Source organism: Trichoplusia ni, chromosome 3 (assembly GCF_003590095.1).
Source record: "Trichoplusia ni isolate ovarian cell line Hi5 chromosome 3, tn1, whole genome shotgun sequence".
NCBI lineage: Eukaryota > Metazoa > Arthropoda > Insecta > Lepidoptera > Noctuidae > Trichoplusia > Trichoplusia ni.
Window position 1 is genome coordinate 3,635,569 of NC_039480.1, and position 27,690 is coordinate 3,663,258.

Genomic DNA, 27,690 nt, shown 5'->3' on the forward strand with positions numbered 1-27,690 from the left:
GTTACTTTATACATAACTAAAAAAGAAACCGCTTAAGTGCGAGTGTTACTCGAGGACTCGGGGTTCCGTACAAATACTTACACTAAAGAAAAATCAGATTTGCGAAAAATCCCCTTTTTGAGACAATTGAGACAAATTGGCCTCCCATCAATTTTCTGGCCGTGCTAAACGTTGCTTAACCTTGACTTTTACTTCAAAAATCCTCTTCTTGATAGAAAAGACTTCCCATCAATTTTCTGACCGTGCTTAACGTTGCATAACCTTTACTTACTTAAAAAAGCCTCTTTTTGAAACAAATTGTTTCGTTGAGCCAACAGCACGTTCTAGTCCTGCCTTAAGTTAAAAAAAAAATCTTACATCTGTTATCTAAAAATAACAAAAAAACCATTTAATTATAACAATACATTGGCAAAAGAATTGTAATAACGAGATATGTAATCAGTAATCACTCTCGATTTAGCACAATATATCATTGATAATTAATGATAATGATGAATAATTACTCATTAGATGATATGACGTCATGATAATAGTTTTAATTAGGGTTTTCAGTAAAGAATAATTGCTATTTTTGCGTTTCTACTGGTAAAGGTTTTTTTCTGTGATAAGTAGAGTCTTAGTTTAATATTTGGTTAGGGTGTTTATAGGGTTTCTGTTACTAAAGGGTAAAATTGGAACTGTATTACTGAGGTTGTGTGTTCGTCTGTCACCAGGCTGTATCTTAAAAACCGTGATGGATACGTATACGTTGATGTATTTCTCATACCGCTAGACAGCGGTAAGCTGTTAAGAATTAAGATCGAGGTAAAGCAGCGGTTGTTACGGTCGTAAATTTGTTGGAGGGTGAAATTAGAAATATAAAAATAAATAAATAAAATAAAAATATATTTATTAAAAACATAGTTCACATTACTTAGTACATGTACGAATACAAATGACTCAGATGTAAAATCAGTAAAAATATCTTAATAGTTATATAATCATAGGAGTTGAGTTAATCTACACCAAAACATAAAATATACGAGAAGGATGGTCTAAAGATAATATAGGGACACCCGAAATAGGTTTGTTTTAAACCTGTGTTTCGGGTTGAAATATCTTTAAGTCATTAATAGACCACCCTTTTCTCGTGCCAATTTCTTCGGTCCTGTGCCAGTCTCATCCAGACTCGAACCGATACCTTATCTAATCATCAAAAAATGAAATAAAAGTTTAATTAGAAAAAAAACAAACTTGAAACTTAACTCAAGTATAGACACAGCTTTATTTAAAAACAATTGTAAATTTATTTTTAGTCTGCTATCTTGAGCGTTCGCGGGCGGACGTGCCCGTAATAACATTTTAAAACGCGTAATTGGTTAATCTTTTGTTATTGTGTATAATCAACTATACTAACAGTGTAAAATCATTGTTTTTTAAGATACGCCTTTGTGTGTTAAATAAACAACTATTTTGTTTCTGTTTACGTGCTGAGGAGAGCTAGGTTTTGACGATCAAAAACGTTGCATTTAGTATCTAAATAGTTTGATTTAAAAGCCCGTGGCTAAGCTACAACTGCACAAGTTGATCGATCACAGATTTAGCTTGACACGGTCGGTCCGTAGGTGGGTGACAACCAGTCTGAGTAAGGAGTATCGTGTTGCCCAGGTAACTGGGTTGAGGAAGTCAGATAGGCAGTCGCGCCTTGTAAAACACTGGTACTTGGCTGATACCGGTTAGATTAGAAGCCGACCTCAATATAGCTGGGAAAAGGCTAGGATGATGATGATAGTTTTTTGCAGTCAAATAAAAAGTGTATATGTATAGTACCTATTAGTATCAGCTGATCTTTTATTTGAAGGGATAGTGTTATTGACCTGCCAAATAAATGATATTACCTTCGAAATAACGTACCAAGGCCTTTTTAAATTCATGTACATATTATTAATTATCACTTACTAGAAACGATGAAGGAAAACATCCGAAAGACACACCTGAGAATTCAAGGGTGTGTTGCGTCACGTCAGGGGTCTACGGGCGGTTTCAACTCTGACACCAGGTTGTACATCAACCATACGATAAGAATAGATCAGCTGATTTAAATTTTACAACTAAACTCTTTTATTCGATAACAGGATTTTGAAAAATAATTGTTTATTGATACACATAAGCGTTTTTTGAATCCTATAGTTGGTTTTAAACATTAAATGAATGAAGTAAAATATTCGCAGTCAACTTTCAAACTGTCTAGACAACAAGTGATTGCTTTTGACATGACGTTCGTATGTCAACGTGATCTGTTATTTTAAGTGTTAAAAAGACTTATGATCATTTAGCAAAAAGTTGTGTTTTGATATTCCGGAATATACAGTGCAGTGTCGTGTGATAAGAAGTGTCTGTGTGTTCTAAAAAGTTCATTTAATAGTTAATATTTAGCTGGTTTTGAAAAGTCTGACAACCAGTCTAACCAAGGGGTATCGTGTTGTCCAGGTAACTGGGTTGAGGAGGTCAGATAGGCAGTCGCTCCTTGTAAAACACTGGTACTTAGCTGACCGGTTGGACTGGTAGCCGACCCCAACATAGTTGGATAAAGGCTAGGCCGATGATGATTTGGCTAGTTTTGTTGAAATATTGGACATCGCCGATCGCTCGCGATTTGGTTTGCGTAAGGGCTAATATGAATGCTACGTAAAAACCTGTGCGGACGCGTTAGTTCTAGGTGTCTTTGTGCATGTGACTTGATTAAAAATGTATTATTATTCCTTAGCGCGGATATAGGATTCAATTCTTTAACGCGGGAGTTGTTTTAAAAAAATATAAATAATAAAATATTTTTTTTTGTAACCATGTTTTATGAGATAAGTGCAGAATAATCACACTTGTATCATAAATATGAAAGTAAATGAATGCGTGTATGTTTGTAACATTATCACGCTCGAACTGCTAGATCGATTTCGATTAAATTTTGCGTGTAGGTAGCTGATACCTTGCATTAGCACTTCAGTTACTTTTGACCGACTACGTAAAAAGAGGCTAATGTTTTCACAGCTAAATCCAGGCGAGTGAAACCGAGAGCCATAAATAGTTTTAACATACATCTATTCAAAGCAATTATTACAATTATTATAGTTTTCCTTATATTGAGGTAAATAGGAATTATACCGTCGTTTTATTATTAAACAAATAACAACTGTTATACACTTTGAAAGTATTGCTTTTATGACTGCAATACATATGAAAATATGTATTGTTTAGTATGCCTCTTGCCGTGGTGGTCTTGTGGTTATATAATAAATAAATAAATACATGCGGACAACATCACATACATTGTTCTGAACCCAAAGTAAGTTGCTAAAGCACTTGTGTTATGGAATTCAGATACAACGAAGGTTGTTTGAACGCGCTAATTTCAGGAAATACTGGTACAAATTGAAAAATTAGTTTTGTGTTAAAAAGAAACCATTCATCGAGGAAGGTTTTGGGCTATAAACCATCACGCTGCGACTAGTAGGAGCGAAGATACAATGGAAAATGTAGAAAAAGCAGGGCAGATATAAATCATAACTTATATCTTCTAACCACGCGGACGAAGTCGCAGGCAACAGCTAGTATATACATAACCATAATAAGACTACCTTAGAATATGATGTAATATTTGGCAAGACATAAGACCATCGTAAAGTTTACTTATCAAAGTAGACCAAGAAGGTTTAATACTAGGAGATAAAACCGTTATCTCTTAATCTTAGTTAAGATTTAAGAGTAAACTGCTGAGGTAGTCCATGTGTAGTTTTGGCTAAACCAGAGTTATTACAAATTTAAGAATTGAGTCTAAAATAGGTAACGTTTTGTATTTGTTTAGGCAGTTGAAATTAGGGAAATAAATTTGTGTGTAGTTTTGTTTAGAAACTAGCTTTTAAACCAAAACGCGACTATAAAAAACAAAGTAAAAAAATTAATTCATGAAGATAACTAAATGAAATATATCAGTCGTTTATTTATTTAATACTAGCTTTTCGCCCGCGTCGAGGTCGGTTATATCGCGTTTCCAAGAGAACTCTTCAAAAGTCCGGGATAAAAACTATCCTATGTTCTTTCTCAAGGTCAACTCTATCTCTGTACCAAATTTCATTAAAATCAGTTCAGTGGTTTAGACGTGAAAGCGTAACCGACGGACAGACAGATAATATTAGTAGGGATGTGTTGGGGTTAAAAGTCGTTAAAGTAGGAATTGGATGCGAGCATCCGAAGATAGATCTTGATGGCGTGCTATACAGGAGGCTTATGTTCAGCAGTCGACGAATATAGAAAGAATTCGTTGCATTTGATCACCATTTTAAATAGTTATTTAAATAAATGGATTATACTTGTCGTGAAATCTTCGCGACTAAAAAATTACATTATTTATGCGATGTTTTTAAGAAAGATAGAAATCGCTCGATCTAGAAGCTTGGATCAAATATAGGCTTACTATGGGATACTGTGTTACCCACTTTTATGAATTTATTATATACCTGCCTCTTTAACGTATAACGTTTACCGCTAAGCCATTGGATTATAAAGATTATAACCATTTAAATATTCTCTTTCTATCCAAATATTATTATTTAATATTTTACTTGATGTTTAGAGATTTTGAAGTATAAAGGGTTCTCAATTATAACATACCATCTGTTAACATGTAGGTATAGGAAGCAACAAAGTATTAAGTGTTTGTCTATGTAAGGGTGTATGATACCACAGACTGACAAAAAAACACGTCAAACTTATAAGACCCATCATTGGCCTAGCCTTTTCCCAACTATGTTGGGGTCGGCTACCAGTTCAACCGGTTTCAGCTAAGTACCATTGTTTTCCAAGGAGCGACTGCCTATCTGACCTCCTTAACCCAGTTACCTGGGCAACACGATACCCCTTGGTTAGACTGGCTGTCAGACTTTTTCAAGCTTCTGACTACCTGTAACGACTGTCAAAGATGTAGGAATAACAGCCGGGACCCACAATTTAACGTGCCTTCCGAAACACGGATGAACTCGTTATGACAAAGATGGTCACCCATATACGGACCAACCGCGTCAAGCATAGCTTAACCTGTGATCGAATCACTTATGCGGTTATAGCTTAGCCACGAGCTTCTCCATAAGTCTATCTCACTCTTCGCCAGTTTTCATTTAAGTATCATTTTATCTAAAATGTAGTCGCATTGAATATACGCATAATCTTTAGATCTACATACTTTGGAAAAGGTGTAAACATTCGCTCATAGACTTAAACACATCTGCTGCTGAAGGTCATAAGACTGTGTTTGCTCATTTGCAAACAAAATTCTTTGCCTTATTCACTTGTATCGTAATATTTATAGCTAAAAATGTAACTGCTTTTCAAAAGCTACGGAATTTAGTCCTTGTGTCGCGGGGTACAAACATTCAAGTCACATGCACAAGACACCCAGACTCAGGACAAGCATTCGTGGATCACACAAATGCTTGTCTTACGAGATCGAACTAACACGTCGCGCTCAGTGAATTGGTCGTGGTGACCTCAACCACTCGGCTATCCGTGCTGTCACTTCGTGAAACATTTCTACATTATTCTACTAATATTATAAACGCGAAAGTTTGTAAGTGTCGATGGATGCTTGTTCCTCTTTCACTCAAAAACCACTAAACGGATTCGCACGAAATTTTCTAAGCAGTTAGTTTATAAACTGGATTAACACATATGATTGTTTTATCCCGATTTTATGTTCCCGTGGGATCATTATCGATCTGTTACGGGTAGCAACAGCTAGTATAAATATAGTTTAGAAATGCCACTTGAGGTATGGCGCTAGCCATGTGCTTTGAAACGTCAGTCCAATGGTCATAATAAATCGTAACACTTGTTTATGTATTTAGCAACGGCGTAAGTAAATACGGGTTAGTGCGAGTCGGACTCGCAAAGCCGAGGGTTCTTTATGTCTGATTGAGAAAACCGAAAACGCACGAAAAGTTGGTCAGCCATCAAATTTTTTAACCGTAGCAAGCGTTGCTTAACCTAGGATGTTGACTTTCATAGTTTGTTGAACGGCATCAGAAATATATTGTCGCTTTTGTTTGATAATCATTCATAAAATAAACTAACACGGTTCTTGAGGTACATCCTGGTGACAGACAGTCAAACAAACGAGACTGAGTAATAGGATTCCGCTTTTTCCATTATTTCCTATAAAGCAGATAACGTTGTTTTTGCCATTTCTTCCAAAAAAGCAAAAACTTTGTTTTTCCGAAGCGCAGTGCTTATTTCTTGAAAATCAATTTATGAATGGAAGTTTTTTTCGTTTAACGTTGCCTAGATAAATAACCGGCTTACCTAACACCTCATATATAAATTTAACTGTATACTACGTGTATGAACATGAGTATCTCGAAGGTTTTTCTGAGTCAAATGACGTCATTTCTGTTGCTATGACATCGCTCTAGGTTAAGAAAATTAAATGTAATTATTTTAGACCGGTTTACTCACGTCGTATGGAAGTATAGGGATGGAGGGACTAGCTTTGGATTCCAAAGAGTCTTTAATTATAATAGAGGTGGTATACTATGACTCTGTTCAAATCATCACCATCAGCTCATATTCGTCCACTGCTGGACATAGGCCTCCACAATTGAACGCCATCGAGATCTATCTTCGGCTGCCCGCATCCAGCTCCTACCAGCCTGTTCAACTCGCTACGTTAATGAGAGCCTGTTTACAAGGAGCGACTACCTGACCTCAACCCATTTAAAATACATGACAGAAGTACAGTACACATGTCAGAAGTGAAACTTCTTTGGCGAACTAATTTATAAATCTTGTTTAGATTTATAGAAATCTAAAACGTTAGATTTCCGAGACTAAGAGGAAGGGAAAAAGGAAGATAGGATAGGAATTGAATTGTCATTAAAATAAAAATAATTGACTAGTAAACGAATACACAACCAATATGGCACGTATTATTTCTCGATATCCCGTATTCTCTCTCTCGTTCAATCTTTCTCACATATAGCTCTCTCTTTATAGCTCTCTCCCACCTCTCACTCTATAGCACTGTGCGTGATACGACGTTCGCTCTGTCTCACTTTTCTCTCAATCTTTCTCACTTGCTCGTTCGCCCTGTCTTACTCTCTCTCAATCGGCCTCGATCGTTCTCCCTCTCTTTTTCGACACTTCCGTTGCATAACGGCGTGACGTTACATCTGTAAAAAAATTACCCTCATAGGTACGCCTAAAGAAGTTTCACTTCAAAAAGTAAAATATTTGAGATGCTTCGAGCATTATCACAAAAGGGTGATCACAATTTAAGCAACGTTTGTCGAAGTCCCGATACCTAGGATGGGTAGCCATACATGTCAAGACGAGTTCCTTCGTATTTCGGAAAGCACATTAAATTGTGGGTCCCAGCTGTTGTCATTCAGCTTTGACAGTCGTTACAGGTAGTCAGAAGCTTGAAAAGTCTGACAGCCAGTCTAACCAAGGGGTATCGTGTTGCCCAGGTAACTGGGTTGAGGAGGTCAGATAGGCAGTCGCTCCTTGTAAAACATTGGAACTCAGTTGAGTCCAGTTAGACTGGAAGCCGACCCCAACATAGTTGGAAAAGGCTAGGATGAGGATGACTGTTAGGCGGTACATAGTTCGCCGGGACATGTAGTATATTTATAATTTTAGTTCACGAATTTTCATCACGGAAGTGAATACATTCTCTTTATTTATTTTCTACTAAGGTCTTTGTGTACTATCGCATATTGACTTAAAGATAGTGCTTATATCGCAGACATTTTTGTACATTTGTCTTTGAGATAACAATAAACGTTAAGCGTTGACTGTAGTCACTGTTTGTAAGTGATATTAATAAGAAATAGTGGTATAAAATTGTATATGAATTGCATATAATATTATGTTAACAATAAGAACATACAACCGACTTCAAATAATAAACTGCTGAGACAAATTTGATATTTTATGGAGCCAAGCGACAGTCACGTTAAATGAATCAACAAAATCGGTTCATCCAATAAAAAAAACCATTAAATATATTTTTAGTTAACCCTGAGATAAAATACCGAATAAAGTATGAAATATAGTACTTCTTGAGTAAATAATACTAGCCTATATACGTCTCACTGCTGGGCATAGGCCTCTTCCGGAATAAGGAAGATTTGAGCATTGATCACTACTCTAGCTCACTGCAAGCGGACCAGATTCCAAAATTTGGAATCTAAAATCGCCAAGGATAGGGTTAAGTGGCGCCCTCTCGTATCAGGAGCCAAGACACTATTTGGGTCATTAAGCCAACGGATTGTAGTATAAAATCGCCAACTTCGTTAGTAGTCTAATGAGTAATTTAACTACATTTGCAGATGTATAAATAAATGACAAATAAAGTAATTGTAGCCATCTTATCAGATAAATAAATGTGACATATAATAATTATGTTACAAAACAATTTTCCATCATATAGATAAAAAAGCAGGCCAAGTGCGAGGATTCGCGGCGGTGACGGTTATGTATAAATGGGCTGAAGAAGGACTAATTCGTGGGTTCGATTCCCAACCAGGACAAACGTTGTGTTGTTCTGTTCAAATCATTTGTTCTATTTCGTAGTTAGTATAAGTATTATGTCATGAATTAAATCACAAGGCACGCAATGACATTTCAATTTTTGTGTGCGTTTAAGAAATAAATATCGTTTAAAAAAGTCTGAATGGTCGTTTCAGGCGTTTTGTTTGATAATAATATTCCACAACGCCATCTAGTGTCAAAATAAGCAAAGCTTGTATTATGAGTACTAGACAACTGATAAACATACTTATATATTTCTAAATACATATATTTGATAATATAGATAAATTACACCCAGACAGACAAAACAAACGAACGTGCTCATCATTTAAACATTTGTCCTTTGTGGGAATCGAACACACGACCTCCGGTATAGCAGTCAGGGTCATTAACCACTAGACCAGTCAAAAGTCAATTAAAAGAGGTCTAGGTTTATTTCGGAAAAAAAAACCTAAAAATACTACGCGGGCGAAACCGCGGGAAACATCTAGTGTAAGATAAATATTAGAATGTGTGACCTCAAAACTTAGGTCAGGGTGGTCTCGTATATCTAGTATTCTAGATTCTAGACCTATTATCATTACCTAGGTTAGACATTGTACCTGTTTATCAGATAATCATATTTAACAAACGATTATTGTACATAATTATTACTAACTAGCTGTTGCCCGCGACTTCGTCCGCGTGGTTAGAAGATATAAGTTATGATTTATACCTGCCCTATTTTTTTCCACATTTTCCATTGTATCTTCGCTCCTATTAGTCGCAGCGTAATGGTATATATCCTTAAATCTTCCTAGATGAATGGTCTATACAAAACAAAAAAAGAATATTTCAATTCGAACCAGTAGATCCTGAGATTAGTGCGTTCAAACAAACAAACTCTTCAGCTTTATAATATTAGTATAGATTAAAGAATAACAAAAATGTGTACCGTATAAATTATTATGACAGATCTCGATGGCGTGCAATATATATTTAAGACCTTTATAGATTACTAGCTTTTCGCCCGCGTTGAGGTCGGATATATCGCGTTTCCAAGAGAACTCTTCAAAAGACCGGGACAAAAACTATCCTATGTTCTTTCTCAAGGTCAACTCTACCTCTATACCAAATTTCATTAAAATCAGTTCAGTGGTTTAGGCGTGAAAGCGTAACAGACAGACAGACGGACAGAGTTACTTTCGCATTTATAATATTAGTAGGGATATAGCGAAATAAAGTATTGAGTATTCCAAATAGGCCTTTTTCAGGTAATTTTGAAACTTTAATATTAATGAATCAAATTGCGCAGTTGGGAAAAGTTTTTCTTTTGGAAAAGAACGGAAAAGATACTCTAAAAGAAACCAGCCTTTAGACTTGCCACTGCTGGGCACAGGCCTCTTCCCGTATAGGCGAGGTTTGAGCATTGATCACCACGCTAGCTCACTGCGGGCGATTTCAGATTCCAATATTTGTAATCCAGGTTTCCTCACGATGTTTTCCTTCACCGTTTGTCAGCGGTGTCTTAGAGTTAATAAGTGTCTTCTGAAACACGGAAGAATTCGCTGTGTCAGATGGTCACCCATCCATAGACCGACCGTATCAAGCGTAGCTTAACCAGTGATCGATTTTTTTCGTGCAGTTGTAGCTTAGCCATGAGCTCTCCAAATTCATAATCACTGAAACCTAGACAAACAGTTCAATTTTTTCTCTATGTTTTAAATTTTTTACTAACGCAGTAATCTCTTGAACTGTAAGTCGTAGAGATAAACTCATTTTGCATATGTAATGAATTTACAATTATTTGTCACTTGTAAAGGTTAGTTTAGTCGTATTCTTGAATAATATTCGACCTTCACACGTTTCTTTTTTATTGCTATCCGCGATTTGTTTCCAATAATGCGACACACCGAAGCGTCTGCGATGCTAAAGGGATTTGTACCCTTTCGTACGCAACCCTAAAAACGAAACTTACATAAATCGTACAAATAAAGCAAAACCAGCACAAATATTAACTTTTCAATTTAAATACACAGGACAAAATGATATCTTAATATTCATAATGTTAAATAAAACAAATAAGTGCCAAAAATTATCTTGAAACTGTGATAGTAAACGCTCAAGCGAAATTCAACCTTATGCCAATGTGATAAGTGTGTATCTATGTGAAGTGTTAAAATGCAAGCGAAATTGGACCGTATAAAGTGAAAAGTTGAATATGTCAGTGAAGAATAAAAAAGCGAATTTTAACCTTATGCCAATGGATTAAAATCGAATTACTGCCAAAGAAGAGAAAGTCATACAAGAAGTGCATATGCATGCGAAATTCGACCTTATATCAAAGAAACGATGACTGTTAATTGAAGTACAAATAGAAATCAAATTTCAAATCCAGACCAAAGTCGAAAATTGAAAGACAAACACATGCAAAGAAATATCAACCTTAAACAAAGAGGCGATGATTGATAATTGAAAAAAACAAACCAAAATGAAAATGGAATTCGAATCGGATATTATAATAACAGCTAAAATGAAAGATAAGACAGAAAGGCGTAGATCTAGTATATTCAATATACTAAAAAAGAAAAAGATATCTAGACAATTATCCGAACCTGGCAATGGAAACATATTCGGGTTCAATCGGAAGTATTCGGTGGATTCCGCCATTTTGTCCGACTTCACGAAAGTTGACAACTATGGTTACAAAATGTGCTTGGAGAAAGCTGAAAGCAAAGATGTCTTTGTTTCACATGAAGGTTTGTCATAGTTACTGTTATAAAAATAATTAATAGATTTAAAAAATTGAAAAACCCACGTTTTTAATTGTCACTCCATTCAAATTTTATCAAAACCGGTCCAGTCGTTTATATAGTTGTAAATTTCATTGTCATCGGGTTTGAAGCTACACTGAAAATTTCAGCCTCCTAGCTTATCGGGAAGTGCCTCGAAATTGAGTTGCAAAAATCCAATCGGAACGACAAACAAGAAAAGTGAGTGTATAAAAACGTGGTAATAAGAAAATTTTATAATTTATTTATACCTCAGACAGGACTCGATCTTGCGACTTCTGGTTGAAAGTACCAGTCGTTGTAACAACTAAGTAAAGTGGTCACTGAACGGGAGTTAAAAACTGTTCATTACATCTTTGTTTGATAGGAGATAACCATATATTTGGTTTCTATCCTTTTCTATCACTTTGAATTGACATTTACTAAGAAAGAGAAGGTATTTCCATCGGATATATTCGATTTCCTTGCTAGATATTTCATTGTAATCTTTAAGATTTTTAATCTGCTAGATGTTAAAAAGTGCCTGTAGACAAGTTACATTACTCCTCGCGCTAACGCTGACGAATCACTCAAATGTATTGAACTGACAAGTCAAAGTCACGTCACTTGTCGAAACGGAATGTCATTCATATACATTTGAAGTTTTCTTATCGAAGCGATGTAACTTGAGGTTTTTAGATTTTAAGTACAATTTAGAGCTAATTTGAAGCTAAGATTGCGTTGAAGTAAAATGCACATTAAAATTAAGAATTTTAGTATTAAAAGCTCTTCTCTTGTAATACAAGGTTTAAATGGAAATATGTGGTCATATTTTAGTTATTTGGTCTATTCTTATCGTATGGTTGATGCACAACCTGGTGTCAGAGTTCAAACCGTCCGTAGACCTCTGACGTGACGCAACACACTCTTGAGCAATAGGGATGAAGACAATTTTTTTTTGCAGTTTCCGTCTTGTAATTTTTGATATAATAATGGATACGTATTTTTTAATTTGTCCCGCAAACATAAATTGACCAAATTACAGTGAATGAAACTTAAGCGTGACGTCACGATTGAGTATAAATTTAACCATATCGTTACGTCACAAGCCCCCTCTCTTAAACTTTAAAGCAGTTAATCTTTGTCAATTCTAGTTTTTCTGAAAAAGGAAAAAATACGTTTCTCGTACTTTTCAATTATCTAACTGAGGGACTAATGAGATGTTTTCTTTTTATACCTAGTCATCATCCCTATTCTCGGGTGTGTCTTCCTCACGATGTTTTCCTTCACCGATTGGCCTGTCACTGATAATAAACTCATCGCAAAGTTGCTATACTTAAAATATGACCATGCATTTCCGAAACTGTCTATTCTCTTTCCAATGCTAGTTACCCAAAAAAAAACAAATAGCAATAAGGTTTAGTCCGTCAGACAGATTTTGAAAAATACAGGATACAAATGTTTTCTTTTATCTCGTAAACAAAAACATTTTGGATACAATGACTTAAAATCTTTTATGACGTCACTTACCAGTACGCTTTTTACTAGCAAGTGATGTTACTAGACCCCACTTCCACATATTTCTTCATCTTAAGTACTCTTTATCTTCGTTACTTTTTAATGATAAATACGTATTCAAAATATTTTGAAAATCTGTCTGACGGCCTGTACAGATTAACACAGTGTGGCGCTACAATGGCGACCTTTGTAAAGCCTTTATGCTTATTTATATTATAATTACGCTTTATTATAAGATTCAGTCAAATATAGTGGTTTCTTAGTCTTCCGTGAATGTTAGACATTGAAATAAAACTACTTTTACGGATTTTATCGCGGTTTAATTTTAGATTTTAGTTTCCGACGTTTCGACACCTTGCCATCATGGTCACGGGCAGACTGAGATGGGCAGACGTTCGTCGTATTAGTTGGGCAAATAAAATCTAAAATTAAACCGCGATAAAATCCGTAAAAGCAGTATTTTTTTTTTTTAATTCAATCACATACCCTATGCTATGTAATGCTAGTCCCCAAAGTGAGCTTGCTAATTGACATGTAGCCATTGCTAACTGACGCACGGTCCCGTCTGTCCGTCACAGAGCTAGCCGGCGCCGCATCCGATTCGGAGAGCGACGGCTCCCGGAGCGGGATGCCGGACCGGCAGCAGGAGATCAAGAAACACGACATCATAGCCAGAATCGAGACCAGCTATGTTGAGGATCTCAACGTCGATATTGGTGTGGTGAGTCGAATATTCTACTGTTCTACATCTTAGCGTAGCCTTTTCCCAACTATGTTGGGGTTGGGTTCCAGTCTAACCGGATTCAGCTGAGTACCAGTGTTTTACAAGGAGCGACTGGCCTATCTGACCTCCTCAACCCAGTTACCTGGGCAACAAGATACCCCTTCGTTTGATTGGTTGTCAGACTTTTCCATGTAAAGACTGTCAAAGATGTAAGAATAACAGCCGCGACCCACAATTTAACGTGCCTTCCGAAACTCGGAGGAACTCGTTATGACAAAGACGGTCACCCATCTACGGACCAACCGCGTCAAGCGTAGCTTAAACTGTGATCGATTCACTTATGCGGTTATAGCTTAGCCACGAGTTCCTTATATACATATAAGTATGGCTATCATTTTTGAGAGAAGATGACCTGGTGTAAATATTATGTAAACATAGCCTATCTATAGCTGCCTTTGAAAATTCTAACCTTAAACTCGACTCCTTTCAGGCTGGTGAGCTGGTAGAAGAAGTAGCAGAAGAGAACAAGTCTCTTCTCTGGTTCCTTCTGAAGCAGGTCCGTCCTGGCATGGACCTTAGTAAAGTGGTGCTACCGACCTTCATACTAGAACCTCGATCGTTCTTAGATAAACTCTCCGATAATTACTACCATGCTGATCTTTTGGCGCAGTGAGTATTCAACTTTATTTGTATTGGGTTAAAGTTTAGATTTGATTAAAGGTTTTTGGGGATTTTGGCTGTTATGTGGTATGTTGTAGATTGTATGCTAGAATATCTAATGTAAAGGTAAAGACTCGAAAGTCCAGATTCTAGAATAAGGAGTTCAAATTAAGAAGTCTGAAGTCCTGAAATCCATAAATTCCAAAATGTATAGTGAAATTTTTATAATAACTATCGTGAGACTGATTCATTATTAAACGATGTAACGGTTTACTCACGCGTATTTATCTGGATAGCTCGACTAGTTTCGGACCCAACCGGAGTCCTTAATCATGAGCAGACGCGGCGGGATCGCGAGTCGAAATGTATAGCGAAATGTCTAGAATCCAGGAATCAGAGACATTTAGACGCTGATACGGAGTCTGGAATCACAGAGCCACAACTCCAATGCTCAGAACATAGAGTCCATAGTCGCCCGACCGTCCCCTCCCTCGGTAGAGATAAGGGATCCCTCGCTTTAACAAGAAATGTTCATAGTGAATAATGCTGACTGGCTATTGATGCATTCGATTCCCACCCCTGTCTGGGTGTAGTTTATCTTAAGGGATGTATAAGTAAGTTTATCAGTTGTCTAGTACTCATAATACAAGCTTTGCTTAGTTTGAGACTAGATGGCGTTGCATGAGTCTTGTAGAAAAAAATCTGAAGTCCAAATATTATTTACTAGCTGTTGCCCGCGACTTCGTCCCCGTGGGTAGAAGAAGTTATGATTTATACCTGCCCTGTTTTTTTTTCACATTTTTCATTGTATCTTCGCTCCTATTAGTCGCAGTTTATAGCCTAAAGCCTTCCTCGATGAATGATCTATTCAACACGAAAAGAATTTTTCAATTTGGACCAGTAGTTCCTGAGGTTAGCGCGTTCAAACAAACAAACAAACTCTTCAGCTTTATATATTAGTATAGATTACACATCACAATCACAATCATTATTTTAGATATAATCAAAGATGGAATATTGTGTATTGCGTAATCCTCTAATCAACGGGTATGACTAGAAGATTTAGCGGAAATAAATAGGCGGTGCTATCATAATTGCTTAATAACGGTTTACTCACGCGTATTTATCGGTATTGCCAAACTAGTTTCGGATCCATCCGGAGTCCTAAATCATATTTATTTGTCTCGCCTGTTGGTCTAGTGGTTAGTGAGCCTGACTGCTATATTCAGGTCGTGGGTTTCAGGGTATCTTCAAACCCGATGACAATGCAATTTACAATTCTAAAAACTGCAAGATTTTGATAAAATTTGAATGGAGTGACATTTTAAATCGTGGGTTTTTAGATTGTTTTAATCTAATAATTCTTTACTCCCTAAAACTAATTACGTATATAGTAAAACAAAGGTTCAACAGCTAGTTATAATACAGATTATATAAATTAAGTCATTACGCCCACAGACAAACTGTGGAAACAGTTTTGTGGGGTTTATACAAAGCAAATAAGTATAATGTTAACAGTTCAACAGTGGACTGCTATAGGCTGAGATGATGATGATGATGATGAAACAGTTTAATAAATAAATAAATACAGGTTAATACAGATTATATACACCGTGATTTTTTAGTCGTCTTACAAAAGCAGGCCAGTTCATGTATCCAATGACTAGAACACGTTCATGATAAAAAAATAGGTATTTATGAGATTTGAAAAAAAAATTGCAGTTTTTATTCAATGTTATGATGCAATTCGTAGTTTTTTAGAAACACAGCTCCGTTGCGAGCGCGGTCCGAGTTTTGTAACAATGGTGAAGGGCGCGGGCGGCGGCGTTTTTATCATTTTTAAGAGTATATTTCAGATTTCTCTTGTTTAATTTTTCTTCGTACTTATTATCTTAGTTGATAATAAAAAAATAATAATCGCGCCTAGGGGTATTTTACGTCGGATCCATGAACTGGGCTCCTTTTGTAAGACGACTAAAAGATCACCGTGTATAGCTTATAATACAGATGATATTTTCATCTTCCAGGGCTCAACTCGAAGAGGATCCCTACCAAAGATTCATAGGTGTGCTACGCTGGTTCCTGTCGGGCCTCTACAGGAAGCCGAAGGGTCTCAAAAAGCCCTACAACCCGGTCCTCGGAGAGGTCTTCCGCTGTTGTTGGCAGCACACCGCAGAATCATACACTTATTATGTGGCTGAGCAGGTGAGAGATAAAATTCTTCAAGGATAGCCGAGTGGTTGAGGTCACCACGCCCAGACCCACTGAGCGCGACGTGTTAGTTCGATCTCGTAGGACAAGCGTTTGTGTGATTCACGAATGTTTGTCCTGAGTCTAGGTGTCTTTGTGCATGTCAATTGTATGTTTTTTCTATAGTAACTATCGTGAGTATGATTCATTATTAAACGATGGACGCTTTACTCACGCGTATGTATCAGGATCGCCCGACTAGTTTCGGACCCAACCGGAGTCCTTAATCATGAGCTGACGCGTGAGCAAACCCTTGGATCATTTAATAATATTCTTCTAAAGTTGTCTACTTAACACTGTGGAGTTAGCGACAATGTTTATTGCTATAAATGTTTTCCATTGCAGGTGTCACACCACCCGCCCGTGTCCGCTTTCTACGTGTCAAACAGAAAGGACGGCTTTGTCATAGAGGGCAGCCTTCTAGCGAGGTCCAAGTTCTATGGTATGTACTTACTGTATGCAGTTCACCCGGTTATCACTACATAGTATGAAGTCACTTTCTCTGTCCGATATAGGGACCTTTGAATGCTAAAAATCTTTAAAACTACTCAACGGATTTTGATGCGGTTTTTTGTTTAATTGATAGAATGATTAAAGAGGAAGCTTTATGTATAACTAGCTGTTGCCCGCGACTGTCGTCCGCGTGGTTAGAAGATATAAGTTATGATTTATACCTGCCCTGTTTTTTCCTCATTTTCCATTGTATCTTCGCTCCTATTAGTCGCAGCCTTCCTCGATGAATGGTATTCAACACAAAAAGAATTTGGACCAGTAGCTCCTGAGATTAGTGTGTTCAAAAAAAACAAACAAACAAACTCTTCAGCTTTATATATTAGTATAGATAAAATAATATTACGTAATGTACCTGTACCCAGGTAACTCGACATCGGCCATACTAGAGGGTTGCGCCCGGGTCCATCTGCTGAACTGGGGCGAGACCTACGTCACGACCGCCCCGTACGCGCACTGCAAGGGGATCGTCATCGGGACGCTCAGCATGGAGCTGGGGGGGAAGGTGAGTGGGACAGGGGGAAACTAATGGGGTCTGGTGGGAAACTAGTGGGATTTGGTGAGAAGTAGTGGGGTTTGGTGGGAGATTAGTGGGATTTGGCGGAAACTGGAGGGAGGCCAGGCGAGAAAACTATTCCGGGATGTATTAACTTGGGTTTTGGGAACTATTGGCATTTGGTGAGAAGCTGGTGTTGATATATATTATGTGCAAAAGTAGTTGGGGATTGTTGGGACGCTAGTGAGGCTTGGTAAGAACTATTGGGGTTAGGTGGGACAATAGTTGGGTTTGATAGAACGAGTGGGAATCTAGTGGGGTTTAGTTTAAAATAATGGTGGGGAATTTTCGGGAAACTAATTGGATAATGGTAGAAAAAGTAAATTACTTTGGAAACAAGATGTTTTCTCTGTGTTGCTTGAAAACCGTCCTCGGTTAAAGTATTTTTTCTGTACTTGTAAATTAATTGTCTTAGTTAATATTTTTATTATATTGTTAATAAAATTGTATTTATTTCTAGGTACACGTTATGTGTTCAGAAACAGGCTACCAAGCCGACGTAGAATTTAAACTACGGGTAAGTTATTTTACAAATCAAATATAGTTTTTCAACAAATCAAAAAACCAGCATCAAAATAATAGAATAAGTGTGGACTGTTGGTTTAGTGGTTAGTGGTCCAATACTGGAGACACGGGTTCGATTCCCACTCAGGACAAATGTTTGTGTGATGAGCACGATCATTTGTTCTGTGTCTGGGTGTAATTTATCTATATTATGTATGTATTTAGAAATATATAAGTATGTTTATCAGTTGTCTAGTACTCGTAATACAAGCTTTGCTTAGTTTGAGACTAGATGGCGTTGTGTGAAAGTTGTGAATTATTGTTTTTTTTTTTCAGTCATTCTTGGGCAGTTCAGATCAGACGAATGCCATAACAGGCAGAATTAAACGCGGGAAGGACACAATGGCCGTTATAGACGGATATTGGGACGGAAAAATTGATATCAAGGATAAAAAAACTGGTGTAAGTACATACTTTCTATTAGTCATCGGCCGAATAATTTGTTTTAAATGCCGACTACACTTTGTTAAAGAAAAGCAATATTTTACACTAGCTGTTGCCCGCGACTTCGTCCCCGTGGGTAGAAGATATAAGTTATGCCCTGTTTTTTTTTCACATTTTCAATTGTATCTTCGCTCCTATTAGTCGCAGCGTGATGGTTTATAGCCTAAAGCCTTCCTCGATGAATGGTCTATTCAACCATAAATTTGGACCAGTAGTTCCTGAGATTAGCGCGTTCAAACAAACAAATAAACTCTTCAGCTTTATATTTTAGTATGGAAGTATAGATTTTATCATCATCCACAGCCTTTGTCCTCCCACTGTTGGGCATAGGCCTCCCCTTTCTCGTGCCAATGTCTTCGGTCCTGTGCTAGCCTCATCCAGACTCGACCTGAGACCTTTATTATATCAACTCTCCATCTTGCTCCCGGACGACCGACTCTTCTTTTTCCTTGTCTTGGCCACCATTTTGTCACCGCCTTAGTCCTCTTGCTGCTTTATATATTATATATATGCTGCTTTATGTACTAGCTGGTGCCCGCGACTTCGTCCGCGTGGTTAGAAGAAATTGCGAAAGTAACTTGAGATTTAAACTATCCTATCTCTCAAGTTGGATCGAACTGCACAGGGAGTGCGAATTTTATTATAATCGGTTAAGTGGTTTAGGAGTCCATTGAGGACAAACATTGTGACACGAGATTTATATATATTAAGATGGATAAATGTGTTGTTAACAGGAAGAGTCGAACCTACTAGACGTGTCGACGTTGAAAGAGCACAGACTGCCTCGGTTCCTGATGGATGTCGAGAAGCAGTACGATTATGAGTCACAGAAGCTGTGGATCAAGGTCTCCGAGGCTATACAGAACGATGATCAGGTTAGTCCACTAATCTTTTATTTAATTATTTATTTAAGGGCCGATTTAGGGTAGATTTTAGGTCAATTAGTCTTTATACAAAGCTGAATGGAAACCTAGATTCCAAATATTTATTTATATACTAGCTGACCCAGCAAACGTTGGTTTGACGATTTTTTTTTTCTAGATGTATGTATTTTTTAATGCCACATTATAAAAAAATAAAAACAAAAAAAATCGTCCAAAAAATTTTTTTTTTTTTTAGCGTGGGCAATCTTTGTCACTTAGGGGTATGAAAAATAGATGTAGTTCTATTCTCAGACCTACCCAATATGTATACAAAATTTCATAAGAATCGGTCGAACCGTTTCGGAGGAGTACGGTAACTAACATCGTGACACGGGAATTTTATATATTAGATTAAGGATCTCCAACAAAAGATATGCAACATTCATGACATAAATACAACATTACATAAAAGGAATTATACAGGGTAGAAGGATCCCGTGGTCCAGGGGTTCTGGACATGATTCCAGACCCTCCCAAGTTGAAATTTTTCATCGGTCTTTTGATGAATCGGTTTATTCATGCGGCTTGCTCGCGACTTCGCGTCACTTTCGGTTAGGTTTGCGAGAGAGCGATGACCGACGAGTACCTTTGCGAATCAGCTGATCGGGAGCAGTTTTTAGTGTTCTATGTACATTACCTTTTTCCTGAAAAGGGCTAAATAATGATTTTTGTTATAAAAAAAATATTAAAATACGTAGGAAAAATGATTTTATGACACATAAAATTAAAAAAAAGGCGAAAAAAATGCTATTTTCATGAAAAGACCAATGAAAAATTCGACTTTGTTACTTTTAGAGTGAAAATAGCGGGATTCTTCCGTCAGAAGAAGAGGGCGGGACATAGTAAAGTTGATGTTCGATGTTCCGCGCGCAAAACAACATAAGCAGACAAGTGTAACTTAACTCTGCGAAAAATTTGCGAGCATTTTATTAGATTCGTATTTGGAGTGAATCCGCCCCGGGCGACGGTGAACCACACTACGCCACTGGTTTCAAACAATAGTCCGCCTGAATCCTACGAAAGGCGTACGGTCAAGTTCTCTCCGAAAAGCGGGACCGACCCTGTCCTTAAAATTTTATTGAAAAATCGGGACGTCCCGCCAAAATCGGGACGTCTGGCAACGCTGGCTAGCATGGTGATACTAATACATCGTATTGTCTGACAGATAGCGGCCACAGAACAGAAGACAATAATAGAGGAGGCGCAGCGCGCGCGCGCCCGCAACATGGTGGCGCCCTGGGTGCCGCGCTTCTTCCACAAGAACCTGCATCCTAACCCGCCTGAAGGTCAGTCCCACTGTCCCCGACAACTACCTACCGCCTACGGGTCTAAACAGACGGACCGCATTTGCAAATTTGCAGTTTGAATACAGTAATAAGCCGACTAACGAACAGCAATTATTTTTTTCTATGTATTTGCAAGACATTTACATAAATCACATAAAAACTTAAATTAATCTTTTAAAATTAATAGATTTAAAACAGCTAAATACACACGTTTTTAAATGTCACTCCATTCTTTTTTCTTCAAAATAGAGACAGACTTTTTTATAGTTGTAAATTGCATTGTCATCGGGTTTGAAGCTACTCTGAAAATTTAAGCCTGCCAGCTTACCGGAAAGTGCTTCAAACTTGAGTTCCAAAAATACTTCTCACACATTTTAAATATACCTAATTTAATTTATTTCATTTTTCAGGTATCATCGACCAAGGATGGGTTTATAATCATCTAAACACCACGTAAGTGTTATCATGTATTATTCTTATCGTATGGTTGATGTACAACCTGGTGTCAGAGTTGAAACCGCTCGTAGACCTGTGACGTGACGCAACACACACTTGAACAATTCTCAGGTGTGTCTTCGTTCACCTTTTTAAAGATTGCATTCTATAGTCAGGACATTATTATTCATCATCTGAATGTTGTGGTATGCTTCCAGTCTAACCGGATTCAGCTAAGTCCCAGTGTTTTACAAGGAGCGACTGCCTATCTGACCTCCTCAACCCAGTTACAGACAACACGATACCCCTTAGTTAGACTGGCTGTCAGACTTTCAAGCTTCTGACTACCTGTTACGACTGTCAAAATTAACGGCAATATGGGGTCACGTTTCTGTACCATACATACATATTGCTTTTTATGTTTATGATTTTGTCAATAGATTAATTTATAAACGAATCCATCAAGAAATTTAATAATAAATATCAAATTGAATAACAAACAACGCTAACTTCAGTCGCGTGTAACGGTTATACACACGCTTTCTTCTAATCATAATCCCTTTAAAAATCAATAAATCAATCCCTTTCTCCTAAAAAAATAATAATCTTCTAATGTCTGGTTACCATAACACAAGCTCTGCTTAGCTTGGGATCAGATAACCGTGTGTGATTTGTCCCAGGGTATATACAAGGTGATTTTTTTGTCGTCTTACAAAAGGAGCCCAGTTCATGTATCCGACGTAAAATACCCCTAGGCGCGATTATTATTTAAAAAAAAATTTTAAAGAAAAATTAAACAAGAGAAATCTGAAAATACTCTTAAAAATGATGACGCAGCCGCCCGCGCCCCTCACCATTGTTACAAGGCTCGGACCGCGCTCGCAACAGAGCTGTGTTTCTAAAAAACTACGAATTGCATCATAATATTGAATAAATATTGCATTTTAAATTTATTCAAATCTCATAAATACCTGTTTTTTATCATGAACGTCTTCTAGTCATTGGATACGTGAACTGGGCTGCTTTTGTAAGACGACAAAAAAATCACGGTGTATATATTTATTTAATTAATCTTTCTTCTCCAGCCCTTGGCAAGAAGACGAGGTGATAGAATACGAAGACGAATTCGTTTTGAAGTCGCTACGGGACCACCCGGTCATAGGCAAGCCTGTCGTGACGGAACCCCGGCGGGAGATGTCGCGGCGTATATCCGACTCGGACAGTCACGACGAACTGGCGAGGCGGTCGAAGAATACTTCGTAAGTCGCCATTTTTATATATCATTAGTTAAAGACTGCGCAGACGACAGACTATCCTCCGCGGCGGAGAAAAAAGTATGGTCTGCAAATAAAAAGTTCGCCGCGGATTAACCGCGAACTCAACGCACACGGCGTGCGATCATTTGTTGCCCAAAAGAACGCGGACTAAAGTCCTCCATGTGCGTTGCTTCCCCTAGTCACAAGAATGCTATTTTTGTCTATTCTAGCGGATATAAAGTACGCGAATAAAATCTCTCGTCTGCGCATATAGTTACCGGCACGGATGTTGAGCGCTGATCTGCGCAGAAGTGATTGTTTGTGTCCCTTTTGCGGTATGGAGTGAGGCGCGAGGCGGACTTTTTTATAATCACGTCCCCATTTATATCAAAATTCCCCTTTCTTATACCAAACCTCCCCTTTTTTATCCCCTCTATCCCATAATCCCCCCTTCCAGTGCCGTCCACACGAAACCTTCCCCCGAATCGTCGAAGCACGTCGGCATCTCGTGCGAATCGGAAACAGCGCAGAGGAGCAAGCAGTTTACGTGAGCGTAAATCAATCTGATGGAATTACGTAGAGTCGGATAGTCGTAGCGTATGTCTGTGCGTACGTGGAAGCGGTGAGCTGTCTGTCCTGGTAGGGGGCTGGGTGCGACTAGTTGCGCAATAGGTCGACTGGTTGCGGGAAAGTGGTGTGTAAAAATTAACGGTGATAGGTTCTAAATAGGGGTGAGTGATGGACAACCTAGTCTTGGAATAGATTGGCCACTAGATTCTGATTTAGATGACTGGTTATGGAATAGGACAATTTTCTCGACTGACCGGGGCGACTAGTCTTTTAATAGGATAAGCGGTACGACTAGTTCCTAAATAAGGGCAACTTTTGTATCAAAACAAATCATTTATTTCGCTTTAAATATGGGTACAGACAGATGTTAGTATTTAAGTGAAATTTAGTTCCACACATTATGCCTTACGCAGCATGCGTCAGTATGAACACCAGACATGGTGTCATCTACTTGGACAAACAGTTTACCGCAAGTTTAATGCAGTTACAGGGTTATCAAAGTCAAAACATCTTGTAAAGTATGTATAATATTGGAGTTTTTGAATAATTAGTTCGTTAGGTTGTTTCATAATAGTAAGGATTTCATATCTAGGAGAAGAGTGGATGAATCAACAAGCAATTCCAGGAGGAGCAATGATGGGCATGTGTATCAGGCTAACTTATTGCCTATGCATATCAGAATTATCAGAAAATTACATATTAAAACAGTTGCTGGAATCTAGACCTGCAACTATGTGCATAATAATTCAATCTCTGAAACCCTAGTTCACATAAATACTTTGACCTTCATTCAGTCCTAGCTACCGCATTAGGTTAAGTAACCTGTAATGGTAGATTAGTGTGATAATTAAAGAAATTTATAATTATTTATTTAAAAACGTTTGACTTACGCGTAGGTACTGAGATTGCCCGACGTAATGTAAAAATATTAGTTTTTGTGCTCATCTTTAAGTATTTTAACTGTAAGTTTATTTAGTTATTGTTTTTATTAGTTTTTTTTTTTCAGTTTTGAAACTATAAAGACCATTTGATTTCCATGGAAAGATATTTTATTTCGACTTGGTTTTCAATTTAGTTATATTTTTCAATTTTATATATTTCATTATAACAATGTCTAATTACTATCAATTCTATTTTTCTTGCAGCAGGATATGTACTTGTAACATGCGATTTATTTTGTGTCATTGTACCTACCTATTATTTGTATTTATACAGGGTGTCCCAAAACTCAACGATAATCTGAGACCGGATGAAAGGCCAAGTGATAACAGATCAGGGAAAAAAAAATCTGTTTCTATTTTTGGAAAAAAAAAAAATTTTTTTCATTGCATTAATTTATAGTTTCGAATAATAGAATCGTTAAAGAAGATCCCGGAATTAAAATACTCACAGCGAAATTGTCACATTGGTGATCACAGGACTTAAAAATGCGACGAGGGATGTCGGATTTCAACTTTTTAAATGTCTCTCATCGCTGAACTGAGTGATATGGTTTTTTTTAATATTTTTCCCTGATCTGTTGTCACTTGGCCTTTCATCCGGTCTCGGATTATCGTTAAGTTTTAGGACACCCTGTATATCTATTTAGTATCTATTATTAAAATATCTTGAACTTTACAAAACCTATTATCTTTCACAGACGTACTCTGAAACAGAGCCTCGTTGCCATAGACACGGCTCTACGAGAACAGACGCAGGCCATAGAGAGGCTGTCGAAAACTGTAGAGACAATTAGCGAAGGCCAGAGGCAAGCGGCCGCAATAAGGCCACAAAACGTTGGCCGAATGCCTCAATCAAGCCATACCTGGGACCTATTCGGAGGCTTCGTACTAGCCTTGGTGTTGCAAGCGTTACTAAACTGGGTATTCTACCATAAAGACTGAGTGTTGCCACGTGAGAAAATTCCATTTGTTAAATATTCTGACGCTACGATTGTTCGCTAAGTTTCGGTTGGTTTTAGAATGTGTAGTTTGGTTTGTTACTAGACGGTAGCAGGTTCTAAGCCGGTTTCCTATATTTGTAGATTTTTCTTTTAAATGTAATATTTTCTTTCTAAAATCAATCGTATTGGGATATGTCATTTTCTTATTTGAATGTATCGAATGAGGTTTTATCAATTATTTTTTCTTTTATTACAATTATGGATTGTATTATAAATAATTAATAAAATTCGTTTATTATAACTATGTATAATTTTAATAGTAAAATTTCATTATGTAGTTAAATCATATAATAATAATATGTTGTTTGATTACGCTTGGGGTTGCCAAGCTATAAATAAATTGTGCTTGGTGTTGCCAGGTTATTTTAGTTAGTACATCGACCAACTATTTAGTTTTAATAATCTATGGGTTTGGATAGTGCGAATAGTGTTTTCTAATTAACGATTGAGTTCTAAGCCCAATTGATTATAATCTATATTTGTTCTTCAATCGTCCCACTGCTGGACAAAACAAACCAAAGTTTATTTTTCAAAAATTTATTCGTCATTTTTATTTAACTATATCTATTGTATTTCATCCCACTGTTGGGCAAAGGCCAAGTGAAACATTCAACTTTGAATTAACGTTATTCATTTCCCTAATTCGAGATCATTTATTAAAATTGATATCGTAATTTGGCGGGAAAATGTATTTTCTTAAAAATAAAAAGTCGTTCATTAAAAACACTATTGATGGCACAGTGCCGCCTCCACGCGGTCGTTTTTGGAACTAACCTTTGAGCTGTTATAAAAAGACAAATATTTTATAATAATATAAATATGTGTGTTTGTTTGTCTTAGCAATAAATCTATAGATAATGTTGTCGTGATGAAGCTAGGTTAAACACACGGTTTTACCCGCTTTTCTTTATTAACTATTTTTTTTTGCAATATAAGGTAATATTTCAAATGATGTGTCAATAAGGGTTCCGTATAAAAGATATACAAAATAAAATTTTAAAATGGTCATCCATCAAAAGTTTAACCCCAACAGCCGTTGCTTAACCTCGTTTTTACTATTAAATGGCGTTGTTTGAAAGTTAAGGAAAGTCGATATCACGATAATATTAACTAAGATATTCACTGCCTAAATCTTTCCATTAATTAGTCAAAAATCTAGATTAAAATATTTTGAAACTAGAACAAAATTTAAAGAACTAATTTTGATATTTAAATACTGAAGTGACTTATTTGGCACCAATTATAATACCCAAAAAGATACATTGAATGTTTTCTGCTCGAAAACTATTTAAATTAAAAACTTTGTGATAGAAAAACTTCATATACAGGGTGTCCCAAAACTCAACGATAATCTGAGACCGGATTAAAGGCCAAGTGATAACAGATCAGGGAAAAAAATCTGTTTCTATTTTTTGAAAAAAAAAAAAAAAATTTTTTCATTGCATTAATTTATAGTTTCGAATAATAGAATCGTTAATGAAGATCCCGGAATTAAAATACTCACAGCGAAATTGTCACATTGGTGATCACAGGACTTAAAAATGCGACGAGGGATGTCGGATTTCAACTGTTTAAATCTCTTATCGCTGAACTGAGTGATATGGTTTTTTTTTATATTTTTCCCTGATCTGTTATCACTTGGCCTTTCATCCGGTCTCAGATTATCGTTGAGTTTTAGGACACCCTGTATTTATACCGGTTTTCGATGACGAAATTATTAAGACCGACTTTTTCGAAAAAAAGTTCCTTTATTCCAAAGAAAAAAAGTCCAAAATCAAAATTGACAGTCTAATCAGTATAATATTTAAATTAAACCCAGTGTTTTTCTATACAAATAAAACAAAACTCAAATTTTCAAACGATCAAATTGAAGACTTGCGATCAAATCACTATTCGATTTAAAATGGCGTTTTAAAACAAATTTTATTGCTATCTCTCTCTTCTGTGAAAATGACAGAAAATAATCAAAAAATCTAAATAAGTGGTAGTCCATGACACCATGTAATCCATTATATTTCTGTCCCTTTTCCACCTTTATTGCGAGAAAGAGATGGCTATACAGAATTTAGTTTCAAAATAACGCCCAACTTAAGAATTATTTTTACATATACCCCAGTAATAATAGAAAATATTTAATTGGCTGAATTGACAAAGATTGAAAAATTATATTTCTTCAAATTCTTTTAAAGATTGTTTTAATATTATTTAAAGTTTGAGAGAGTTATTATTAACTAGCTGTTGCCCGCGACTTCGTCCCCGTGGGTAGAAGATATAAGTTATGATTTATACCTGCCCTGTTTTTTTTCACATTTTCCATTGTATCTTCGCTCCTATTAGCCGCAGCGTGATGGTTTATAGCCTAAAGCCTTCCTCGATGAATGGTCTATTCAACACAAAAAGAATTTTTCAATTTGGACCAGTAGTTCCTGAGATTAGCGCGTTCAAACAAACAAACTCTTCAGCTTTATATATTAGTATAGATAAATAATACATGTTTCAAGCAGCTTTTGATATTGACTATATTATATGTTATGTATATAATATAATATACTAGACTTTCCCTGCGGCTCCTCTCGCGTGGTTGTCGGCTATAGCTCCAAAAACTTCACTCTCTATTAAAGCAGTCTCATAAAATTAGCCTTTGAATCAGCTGCCTGTACCAAATGTCACCAATTTTGAATATGACAAGAAAAACGTCTATACTTGATAACTATTTCATGATATTTCAAAATCAAATCAAAGT

At 36.8% G+C, this 27,690-nt stretch overlaps 1 protein-coding gene across 7 annotated transcripts in view; it reads left to right on the forward strand.

Annotated features, from left to right (window-relative positions):
* Positions 1–25,024, forward strand: part of LOC113508929 (oxysterol-binding protein-related protein 8) — a 60,252-nt gene extending 35,228 nt beyond the window's left edge. For 4 of the 7 annotated variants that reach the window (XM_026892115.1, XM_026892117.1, XM_026892116.1 and 1 more), the window contains exons 10-22: positions 13,406–13,548; positions 14,042–14,220; positions 16,239–16,416; positions 16,807–16,903; positions 17,337–17,476; positions 17,988–18,044; positions 18,368–18,493; positions 19,270–19,410; positions 20,624–20,744; positions 21,155–21,197; positions 22,265–22,438; positions 22,893–22,982; positions 24,645–25,024. In XM_026892115.1, the coding sequence (XP_026747916.1) occupies positions 13,406–13,548; positions 14,042–14,220; positions 16,239–16,416; positions 16,807–16,903; positions 17,337–17,476; positions 17,988–18,044; positions 18,368–18,493; positions 19,270–19,410; positions 20,624–20,744; positions 21,155–21,197; positions 22,265–22,438; positions 22,893–22,982; positions 24,645–24,888 (1,733 nt within the window). In that variant the 3' untranslated portion in view covers positions 24,889–25,024. Of the gene's footprint in view, positions 1–13,405; positions 13,549–14,041; positions 14,221–16,238; positions 16,417–16,806; positions 16,904–17,336; positions 17,477–17,987; positions 18,045–18,367; positions 18,494–19,269; positions 19,411–20,623; positions 20,745–21,154; positions 21,198–22,264; positions 22,439–22,892; positions 22,989–24,644 lie in introns of all 7 variants that reach the window. The other 3 variants (XM_026892119.1, XM_026892120.1, XM_026892121.1) reach the window with 2 other exon arrangements.
* The last annotated feature ends 2,666 nt before the right edge of the window (positions 25,025–27,690 follow it).